This window comes from Micrasema longulum, unplaced genomic scaffold, assembly GCF_059751315.1.
Source record: "Micrasema longulum isolate JH-2025_06_02 unplaced genomic scaffold, ASM5975131v1 h1tg001259l, whole genome shotgun sequence".
NCBI lineage: Eukaryota > Metazoa > Arthropoda > Insecta > Trichoptera > Brachycentridae > Micrasema > Micrasema longulum.
Genome location: NW_028278446.1, coordinates 672,711 through 685,123, shown reverse-complemented (window position 1 = coordinate 685,123; position 12,413 = coordinate 672,711). Strand labels below are relative to the sequence as shown.

The 12,413-nt window shown below is 31.2% G+C and overlaps 1 protein-coding gene across 3 annotated transcripts in view; it reads left to right on the top strand.

Moving 5' to 3' along the window:
* Positions 1-12,413, top strand: part of ine (solute carrier family 6 member inebriated) — a 66,487-nt gene that overhangs the window by 20,652 nt on the left and 33,422 nt on the right. The window contains exon 1 of one of the 3 annotated variants that reach the window (XM_088234578.1): positions 2,575-2,738. The exons of the other annotated variants lie outside the window; for them this stretch is intronic. Coding sequence (XP_088090704.1) covers positions 2,653-2,738 — 86 coding nt within the window. The 5' untranslated portion in view covers positions 2,575-2,652. Of the gene's footprint in view, positions 1-2,574; positions 2,739-12,413 lie in introns of those variants that run through there. 3 annotated transcript variants of the gene reach the window in all.

The following is a 12,413-nucleotide window of genomic DNA, read 5'->3' as shown; positions in this document are numbered from 1 at the left end:
CGACGAAGAGACGGGTACGTCTCGGAACCGGTAGACATAAAAAGTCAGTAAGTGGTTAAATACTAATACTTACTAACATATATTAAAATGTTTGACCACAAAGTTAATGCTTTAAACATAAATAATATTTGATTATTATTTTATTCACTTTTATCTATTGATTCTAGTAAGTTCAGTCCACTTAAATTTTCAATACCCCCCCTGCTTTATGTGTGCGTAGCAATAAGTTTTCATATAAAAACGTTCTAGTGTGCCTACTAACAGAGGAACGAACACAAACAACATCTGTATGTTTACTTGGTTCGACGACAGGCACTAACTCCTTAACATAGAGTTAATTAATATTCGAACTCACTATACTTTAAAAAATTAATTAAGAAAACGATTTTTTTCTTACTTATGCATACTTAATTACTTTTTTTCTTTTATACGCCTCCACTAGTTTGCGAGTGATTTTGGCTCTTAAAAACAAGAATAAAACAGGTAAAGAGTATACCTACGCTTTAATTACTTTACAATAGTTCAAAAATATATGTATATTTGAAATATTCTTCAGTGTAATTATTATTTAGAAACAAAAATTACATTTTTTTACAAAAAAAATATTTATTTTTTTTAACATTTTGAATATGTCCAAATGTTTGTTAACATGCCCTGTAAATGCCTAGACTTTCATGTTCCATTTTTAAAAATGATTTCCCTCTCCGATGCAAAAAAAATAATTCTTGATTTTTTTGTTATTTACCCAAATATTCCAATTTTCCGGCCATTGCTATTATATTTTTTCTTTGCATTTTACAATAGGTATAAAGTTTAATATATAATATTTAAATTACACATGATCCGAACGGGGGGACCAAACGACCCCAGCGCCTACTTGTATATGGCATCAGGAGAATAAAACGTTGGAAGTGTTTATGACCGTGCAATAATTTATTCATGTTTTCGCGTAAACATATTTTACTCATTCGTGTATTTTATTCATTTTTGTTAGTTTGCCGAATGCTTATGTACATAAAGTGAAATCGACTAAATCGGTCTCTGGGGGATTCGAATCCTCCCCTTCGGTCCGGCTAGGTTAACAAATAAAATATTTAATATTTATTTGTTTATTTGACAATAGTAGTATTAACATCTGTAGTTCTATTTAAGACCTTGGACATGTCACAGATTATAAACTTACTTCTAACGAGCATATTGATTCTTCAATTTATGAAACAGTCCCTTAAACTCCTAGTCTTTGTCAGCTGAGTATCAAGAGACTTTACTCTATAGTTAAAACGCTATTTTCCTCACTTGCTCGTCCTCTTCTAGAATATGCCCCCGTAATCTAATCTCCCTTCTATGTAGGCCGGATAAATTAATCATATTGAATCGGTGCGACATCGTCTGCTTAGAAAAGTAGTATTAATGATTTGTCTTGAAAGGGGAGATATGAAGTTAATGTTAAAAATATCAAGTATATTGAGTGTTAACATAAGTTGTGTCTGATTTTTTCCAAATGAAGATAACCGGGTTGTGGTCCCGTGGTAGTATTGTGGACACACGGGCCAAAGGTCTGAGGCTCAAATCCTACTCTACCACAACTCGTTTTCCACTTTTCCTGCACAAGCTATTTACGGCTTTTAGGGAATGGTCTGAAAATTTAAATATTTGAGGTAATAATACGAACTCAAATTTTTATCTTTTTTCAAAAATAAAATTTTTGAAAAAGACAACAAAAAAATGCGACAAAACTCAATTGAACGCGAACAGAAAGAAGTGTCGCAAATTTTCGTCTACTCGACATTTCATATAGAAGGCTTGTAATAAAATAAAAAAATATATATGACGTAAAGGCAAATACAATTTCTCGTAAAGCAGAAAATTTTCTTCCGAATTTTTTACCGTTTTGTTTTACTTTTGGTGCTCATTTAAAAATTTGTAAAAAAATGGACACAACTAATGTTAACACCTAGAACAAAAATGTAGATATAACGACTCCGTATTTCATGTTTAATTTATTAAATGGCTTGATTAAGTAGTTGCTAAAAATATTAGCGTAAATGGGATTTGCACGTTAGTGTAATTAGTGTCCTGAAGAAACCAACGGACAGAAAAGTCGGTTAGTGGTTATATACAATTATTTACTGGCATTTAATATAATGTTAGTCTATAAAGTTAAAGCTTTAAATATTAATAAAACTATAAATAGTCGAAATTCATTGTATATGGAATAAAACGCGATCAGTAGCACTTAGTAACAATCACGAAGCTAACACAAAAAAGTAACGTAAAAACATGCAATCTGATGGATGCAATTATTTTTTCACCTGGTTATATAAGTTTTAAAATGTTTGTTCAACTCCGTACTAATGGATTCCACATTTTCGCATACTGAAATCCAAACACATAGGCGCCTTACGAACAAACAAGCTACGACATACTGACAATTTGCTGGTCTAATTTCAAAAACCAACAGTGTTATTTGCTGGTCAACCGACGCCAACGTTATAAATACGTGTGATCTTCTGCATACTGTCCAGTCGAAATGTTGAACCGAAGTGAGGGCTTCTCGTGTTTGTGACAGTGCTCTAAGAGGCTCGTGGAGTAAATATGGATCTTAGGTCCTGATGAACTTTGAGTGACAGGAAGCCACAGAAAGCAGCGATCATGTCCAATCATGTGGAAGACAAGTTTCCGTTCGCCCAAAGGAAACTGTACCTCAATATTGTTCCTCCGAGGATTATTTCGAAAAGGTCAGACATCTAAGAGGTTTCAAGCTCAACCCACCGTCAGAAATACACCGGTGTTGGTCTAATTTTGGCTGTTTTGAGTTATAAATGCAATTTAACCACATTTTTTATCTTTCTTGGGAGAACACCGACGTATCTCTACGATTTTTTTGAGCCAGATATACCACAACCTTCAGTACCTATTCTTTGAAATAAATTTATCGAATTTCGAGAACAACACCGCAGTCAATATGACGCTCCAGCGTTCTTCTCACATTTTTGCCGTCAAATGGGCAACTACCACATTATAATGTCAATATAAATTAAGTTACGAACATTAAAAAATTCAAAAACCGTGTTTTGGCTCTTTAAAAAAATGGCCGATTTTGACATACCACAGTGTACTTCTGGAGGTACAAGTACGTCTTCTATGGTCTTAAGTGTACTCTACTTATTTTTTATTAATTTATTTGTGCTTTATTTTGTGTCCAAGCAGACGAAGACTAGAATTCTGCATATGAAACAGAACCAGTAGGTATTCTGGACGAGCGCCTTTAACGCATTGGCTACTCTCTCGTAAAAATCCTGAAAAGGAATATTAAATGGAGATGAGTCCGCCTCATAATGCAGTGGTTGATACGTTCATCTACTTCGCTTGTAGTCCTGGGTTCTATTTTCAGCTTGCGGATATGAAATATTGTTTTATAAGGTGGGCCATACTGCAATATTTTTCGCTGTCCCTGAGCTAACATGTAAAGCGTAATATTAATCCCCAAATTTAATTTTTATTCAATTTTACGTCTTAACTATTTTGTAAATGAAAACCTGCAACATTATGTTTTTTTTTTGTTGCGGTGCTCTGAGAAAGTTAATTTCTTTATGCATTTTTTCTATAACAATATTTTGGTTTATCCAAATAATTGTTATGTAAATTTTGATCATTCCCTGGAGAGTAAAATCCAATCTGCAACTTTTAGGCAAACTGAAAATATTGTTGATCTCAACAATTGGTCCAAAAATAAGTCGTTGTATTATAATTGTAAGGCATTTTCAGGCGTTGCCTAGTATGTGAAATTATTCAGTCAGATGAATCTCACTGAATAACTTATAGTAGGTAACGCCTGAATGTCAGATGATTTTTGTGACCTTTATGACTGCACAAATATTTCAATGCAACCGTAATTTTTAAGGTTCCAGGTTTATATTTCATAAAAAATCAAACGTGAAAGCATTTCCTCTACATACCTAAAAAATAAATGTATAAAAAAATTTAAAAACGACCAATTCAATTCCATATATTGTGTGTAGTTCTGTGATTGAAGATATATGAATGTGAAATTGTAACGAATAACCTTATAAAATAAAATACTTACTCAAAAACGTTTCACTCCTACTAAAATCGTTTTTTTTTTGTCAAAAATCGAGTGTCATTTCAACGTTATTAACCGCCATATTAATTGAATTTCACTCTCCTGATTTCATTGCCCATTTCACCGTGAATTCAACCAGCCAATCACAATCACATATACTTCCTAGCCTTCCTCATTGGCTTTTAAAAATATATTTATCTCTCTTAATTCTGAGGTATTAAATTTCCTTTAATAGATGTTCGCCCTTGTTAGTATTTTATAGTACTGAATACGTTATTAATTTACCACGTGATGCGAGATGTGACTGAAAGCACCCAATCAAAACGTACCTGCATTGTGTTGATGGAAATAAATCATGATTTTTCTTGATGGCTGTTCATAAAATTCAGAAAATTCTACGCAACAGACACATTTATTTAGTTCATACTTCTATAAAAGCAACATAATAATATTCTGTCACATGTCTCGGGTGTTGTCCAATCAATTATCACCTTGCCACACGTAACTGAGTAGGTAACGACACTTCATTGTAAGTTATAAGTAATATCTTGGCAAACCTCGCGATACTGTTTACCGACGTTATCATACACATTCGTATAAGTTAAGTACTGTACCTATGTAGTACGAAACTCTTGTAAATTAATATTAATTGATTTTGTTCGTTTTCACTAAATAAACATTTTATTTCATGCGTTCGTGCAGGGTGTGTTTATGCAATTAAATATCTAATGATTGGCTAATAACAATAACAAAATCTATATTTGAAAAATAATTACAGATAATATTAAAACTTGTATTTCGTATCTATACGTTCACTAAAAAAAATATAATTCATGGCTTTAAAAACAATGTATAATGTGCAAAAAAATATAAATCTAATAGTTTCCTAGTGATGATTACTTAATATTGATTTTACAGTTTCAGCCGGTTGTACGTTGTACAATGCAATCTTTGAAGTTAATTGATTGTGGCTTTTTCGTCAAAATGGGCAAAATAGGTAGTTTTATTTTTCTTTTTCCATGCAACTCATTTGTCCATTTTGAAATGGCTCTTAATGGCTTAATTTACTACCGGTGATATGAATTTATTGATATAGAAAATAACAGCAAATGAAAGTTTTGCTGGATTTGCAGGTCTTTATTTATTTATTTTACAGAAACAAACAGTCGATAATGATATAATAACATAAAAAAGATACGGTTTAAGGACAGACCAGCGAAGTTTCTAAATAAAAATCATACATATTAAATTGTGGTACAACAAAAGGGTGTGTTTATGTGTATTTGTATGAGAGTAAGTGTAGAGGTGTGTTTGTGTGCATTTGTGTGGGAGTAAGTGTGCAGGTGTGTGTAAGACACATTTTAATAGACTATTAAGATAAAGAGTATTGGTATGGGTAGTTCATGGCTGCGTCACTATAAGCAGCTATCTCTGAACTCGATAAATGTATGTATTGTGTAGTTATTAAATCGATATATGTTTGATGTTTTGATGAATAGGCATTTGAAGATTGTTTGTCTGTCGCTCGCAGCACATCCCTGATGGAATACGTATTATCTTCCCTCTCAACCCCTCCTAAACTGTCTCCTAAAGACAACCGCACGTGGGACCACAGATTATTCGTCGGACTGACCATACATAACTAAAGTCGAGGTCTCGTAATTGATACATCAATATATTGACGCGCCCTAGAGAGCAAAATATGTTTAAAAGTAGTGGCACGAAAACGTATCCATTGTTACTTGAGTTTGCGAATCTGAGAATCATTTTTGAATACATCGGACTGTGCCCCAAAATCCCCCCATTCTGCCCCACTTTCGCCGCGCGCATACTTGAAGTCGCCGCGTAATGTTGCCAGATCGCGAAAAATATAACCAAAACACAAATGTAAGATAATTATATTTTTTAAAAAAAGCTATTTGTTCATTACTAATTACTACTAAATTCTCAGATAGATACCGAGGTGCCGGGTTTCTAGGAATGTTAATGTTATATAAAGGAGAAATAAATTGAAAGTTTATTCCCTGTCCAAAAGAAAGCCATTTTAACTATTTTCGAGAGAAAGACATCAACGATTTTTTTCGAATGAAGAGTCCAGTAAAACATTTTACCAATTTCCTCATTCCTATAAATAATACCTTTTTAATAAGAAAATATCAATACAGTCTACCCGATGGTTTCAATTTCCCCTTTGAGGGCCTTATTTTATTAAACAAATGTACCGTTAAAATTAATAATACATAACAATATGTCGGCCTCGTAGTGTAGTGGTCAGTGCATTTGCCTACCATGCAAGAGGTCTCGGGTTCGATTCCCGACACGGTTGAAATGAAATATTGATTTAAAAGGGTGTTTTTACACTAGAATATTCCATAGTCCCTGGACTGGCACCTGAAAAGTAAGACTGACCATCTTACCTTTGGCACTGCATTGATATATAAATGTATACCAATGCAGTGCCCTATACACCATTGTATGATATGTGCGTTTTATTTTCTCTATACATAACTTTGTTAATCTTACACTTCTCGGCAGGTGGAGTTTGGATTTATGACTCCTCTTTTTAATAGACGTTGAAGACCCAACAAATGTGTTAAATTTAATTGTGTTTTTTTGCGGCAAGTCTTGGCAAGCTATAAATCTTTTCACTCAGCTGACGAAGATAATTCTTGCAGACGCATTTTTTGCGAAAACATAAAGTTTGGTATAAATTACAATTTGTAATTTGTCAGCTGTAGGTAGAGATTAATGAGAAGAAAGAGTTAATAGCGTTGCATAATGATAAAATGCTTGAATGTAAGATTGTAAATTATTGACACTATCTTTTTTTTAAATATATTTTTTTATTCTTTATTCGGATAACTAACAGCTATCATATATAAAAAATAAAACAAATAACAAATAAGCCAATTACAGGTTTTCACAAATAGCACCACAGTATGTTAACAAATATTCTCAAACATAAAATAAACAATTATATAAATCCAAAAGAAGAAAAAAAAAATTGAAAAAAAAAACGCTACAAATTATTTCGAAAGCAAACGCCGCACGTCATTATGTAATCATATGCGAATAATTTCGCAAATAAGAATAAAAGAGATATAAATATGGAGAGACAAGTTTTTAAGAAAAAAAACTGGTCATCACAGAACGATTAAAAAATTAAATAAATCAAAATTCGCTCGGTGGAACCAAAATTTTGTCACTTGTAATGAGTAGATATGTGTACCGTAGGGTACTTGAGCCCTTGGTACATGCCGATGTACCTACCTCAAAACTTCTAGATACCAGGGGCGAATCGTCAATGTAAGCGATTATTCACAGCTTACCATTATATTTGAATTTTAATAATAATAATTTATAGTAACCATGTTTATGGGAAAATAAATAAAGTGACTGTTATTTATTATAAATCACCGTTTATAAACGCAAAGATATATCTTTCTACAAAAAAATATCTATGAAGTGCGCCCAGCGCCAGCGCCCAGCCCATTCTTACTGAATGATGAAACTAGCCGATTACCTCAGCTTATTCTTCCATACAAAAAAGTACACTGTATTTTTCGTCTTTAACTCAAGTCGGCTTTTTTAGTACTAAAACAAACTTGCAGATTACAAATATTTTTAGAAGATTCTCTATTTGGAAACTAGTATTTCGAACATTATTTCCGAAGGACTATTTTTCTTTGATGGGATACCGTTGACATATTATGTATCACGTAGGACAGGTGGCGTTTGCAGTGGCCGTTTTAGGCATTATTCACTTTAAAAGAAATCGGCCAGCGCTCAAGTCTTGACAGTACTGTCAATGATAGATCACAATGGAAATATCCGCTGAATGTCATTGTGGTATTTGTTAATAAACTTTTGTACAAGTTTGGTATTCTTTTAAAATAGTGTACAATAAATCTACGTTTATCGCGTGGTTAATAATAATTGTTTTTTGAGTTGATTTTCACAGAACCACAAAAAATTTAGTCATTTATAATTACATTAATTACATGTTATGTAAGTACTTATACGTAGTACAAATTAATGAACATTTTTAATAGATTACCTATAAAATAAATCACGGCTCGCCACTGCTAGATACTCGTAAAGGGTCGGTAGTGTATCTTCGTGATCGCTCGGGAGTATTTATCTTCAACTATACCGTCATGGTGAAGGTTGACGTCTTTAACTTCTGATTGTGATCGCGGCCCAGTTTAGCCTAAATTTCACTATTTTAGTCATATAAAACTTTTCTGTTTATTTTTATCAAAAATAACTTAGAAAACTATTATTTTTATACAAAATTTATTTTCTTCCCCTTTTCTTTTTTTTTTTTAAAAGGATATTAGTGTTTTTATGATTTCTAGAGAGTGTTTCGATTTTGGGACCATTTTCTTTTAGTCATAAATGACCGTATTGGAAATTGGGAAACAACTCTACCCACGGGACCACAAACCATTTATTTACATATTTTTATTAAAAAAGGCATAATTTTATGATTTTCTTACTTTTTATCAAACTACAACTCTAACTGTTTAACAATAATGTAGTATGTAAATATAATAATATGAACGGATGGAAATGATAATTAAAATAACAATTTCTACGGCTTGCATACATGCATTTTAAGTGATGTATACCGATTGTGTAGAACACTTAGAAATGCATAAAATATTTCATGATAATCATGAATAACATTGTACCTATACACACATATTTCATATATTTTTTTTAGTGAACAATATCGATAACTTTTACCCAAATATTTCAATGTTAGGGGCCATTTTCAAAAAGTTGTTACAACTCACTATTAAAAAATCAAGTTGTGGTCGAGTGGTATTCGAATCACAAACCGCGAGTCTGAGACACTAACCACGGGACTATAACCCGGTACGTGACGATATAATACGTATTACGTACTATATATCAGGGGAAATGGCAGGCATACGGGTCAACGAGAGTCACATTCTGTATTTATATAATATTGCTTTTTCAAATTTTAAAGATTACTTGCTAAACCTATTGTTTTTTTCTCTTTTCTCTGCTGCATTGACGTGTTTTTATACTTTTAAACTACTTTTAATTACTTATATGTATATAAAATCAATATATTGCTGCTCTTACTATAATAATGTGTCGTTATTTTTTAAGATGTTTTTTTAAATCGACTTTCTTTTTTTTTTGTAAAAGAAATATTTGCGTTCTTAATAATTTTGAGGGCCATTTTCAACGAGTTTTAAATAACTCACTATTAGAAAATAGAAATCAAGTTGGGGTAGAGTGGGATTCGAACCACGGACCTTTGATCTGTGAGTCCAAGACACTAGCCACGGGACCACAACCCGATCCAAACTTAAATTTATTGTCTTATATTTTATTTAAAGATTCTTCTCATTGTTTCTTTGAGTCCCTTAAAATATGTATGTAGGTATATATATATGTTTTTCCTTTTTGAAAAAGTTTTTTTTACATCTGAGCATGTTTTTAATTCTTTATTTTAATTCCTACCGTTTAATTACTTTTACAAAAAAAAATTCTTCATTTTTAATATAATTTCCATTTGTAAATACTAACTACAAACTTTTAAATACTTTATTTACTTTGATTTTCATTTTTAAGCAACTTCCATTTATGTTTTTTTTTCCTTTTCTTTTTTCGTACTTATTATTATTGCATTAAAATAGATCATTGATAACCTTAGATATAATTATAATATAATATGGAAACTTCACTGGTCCATTAGAGTTTAGTCTAACTGTGTAAAATATAAAACTATGTAACCGTACTTCATGTTTCCTGAACGAAAGAAAATAAATTTTAAAAATACTTACATATAAAGAGCTCACCGTAATAGTCACGTTCTAAATTAAATACACAAATTTGAATTTATTTACATACTCTAAAAATCTTAATAGGGAAATATCACATTCTACGAATACCGATAATAATATGTAAAATGGATTAAGGAAAAGCAATTGTATTTTAAAAATTAATATGAATATTGTAGATAAATGTTTTTGTACATAACTTTGAAAAAGTCATTATTAAAAAATACGTCCCTACCAAAACGTGACATGTTTGAGATTTGTGTCGATGTTCTATTTAAATTTAAACGGTCACAAACAAAGTTCAAAATTTATCCGAATAGACAGGTTTTTCGGGAATTTTAAAATTGTAAATGAAAAAATATTTTTTATGCTACTAATAAGTAGTATATATTTTTTTTAATCGACAGTATTTCATAGACCCTTATTAATTTAAAATTGTAAAAATAAGTCATATTTCCCTATTACTAAATTCCTCTGGGTAATTAATTCCATAAATATTACCGAAAAGTGCCTATTTATTAATTTTTACTGGATACATTATAAGTAGGTAATATTTTTTAAAAATAAACTTACATTTTGAAAGGAAAAGGCGCGAAATTACAAACATATATGGGGAAAGAATGGAGGTATCCTCTTTTTTTATCAAGAGACATTGGGAGCCGCACTCGTCCCAACAAAGAGCCGCATTTACCTTCGTCTTACATTTTGCTACTTTACATATTTTCCTGCCGACAGATGACATTGACCGTGAAAGCAGCTGATATGACGAAATTTACTTAATATACAAAGTATGCGGTGCATAATATTATTATGTAAATCTGTTTTGGTCAGTGAAGCGTCGTAGGCTGGAATATTAATATTACACCCAACTACCTACTTAAATACTAAACGGTAGATAACCAATGATTCATTCATCAATTTTTAACTGTTTACAAAACTGAATTAAACATTTAATAAAAATGGAAACGGTCTATCGTAATGTTATCAACGCCGAAAATACAAATAATAACTTAACCCTTAAATGCATTAAAAAATATTTTTAAAAATGTATTTTAAGGTGTAGTTTTGGATAAAAAATATTTTCAAAATCCTTTCATGAAAATCATAATATTTTCAAAAAATAGCACGATGACATACATTTACAAATATAATTCACAATTACTTTATGAATTTGAGATTTTTAACATAAAGTAAATATATATGCATTAATGCTAGCGTTTTTGCTCCAAATTTTGATTTTTATCACCTTTGAAAATATAAAAAATAACTGAGAAATTTAAATATAAAACTTCGCAAAACTCGAGAAACTCAAAATTCCAATCAAATAAATCAAATAAATCGAATTATCTATCCTTACCTCCGTTTTGTACAAATACATTGAACTCTTTAATAAAGATACCAGTCTCAAAGATGTCGCGAAAGCGATGAAACCGGTCACTGTATATTCCAAATTTGTGGATTAAAGTATCACTCGTATTTTATTTATATAATAAATTAAAATGAACTTCCATCAAGAATTTTCACTTACAAACTTAAATGTTTTATATAAATCATAGACAAAAGGTTGATTTTAATTTTTTTCTCTTAAATCTATAGATAAACTCTTTAAAATATTACGAAACTTAAAAAATACTCCACTTTTTGTGATTTTAAGTAATTATACCTAAATACATATATATTATATTTTATACGCCTCCACCCGTTTGCGAGTAATATTGTGGTACGATGGAAATGGAAAAAAAGGAAATTTCCATCACCATGCATTTAAGGGTTAATAAACAGGTACCTGATAATAGGCGATGAATGTTGCATTCTGGAAAATTCGGCCATTTGGGACTCCAGTAATCGGCCCTCAAGGCCTCAGTTAATTGGCGCTCAGGGTCTCAATTAATCAGCCCTCCATTCCCCACCTGACAGATCACTTTACTAGTAGTCTTTTTTATTTGATATATTTTTTTGTATTTTTTGTGAATTTTCCACTTACCACTTATAATAAAAATTAAAAATATTTATTTATTATGGAAATAAGGCAAATACACAATTGTAATAATAAATAAGATATGATCTAAAGTCTGAATTATGAATTAAAGTCATCATTAAAATAACGAAATAACAATTTACAATAAAAAAACACAGATACCTGTGTTTTTCCTCTTTATTGATGTATATCGATAAATAAAGAAGGAATGCAATAATTAAGGATACAATGAATTATTTAATTTAATGAAGTAATGAGTGCATAATATTTGTTCATTTGTCGATCTGCAAACAGCGTTCGATAAAGTTGACAGTGATAAATTATGGAAGGTGCTATCGGAGTATGGAGTGAATGGCAATCTGACACGGGCTGTTGTTTCTCTGTATAAGGACAACAAAACATGTGTTAGGGTAAATGGATCATGCTCATTGCGGTTTGATGTTCTTACAGAATTTAAACAGGGATGTGCGATGTCACTATGGCTGTTCAACGTATGTATCGATAACCGAATGAAAGAACTGAAAGGTTTTAA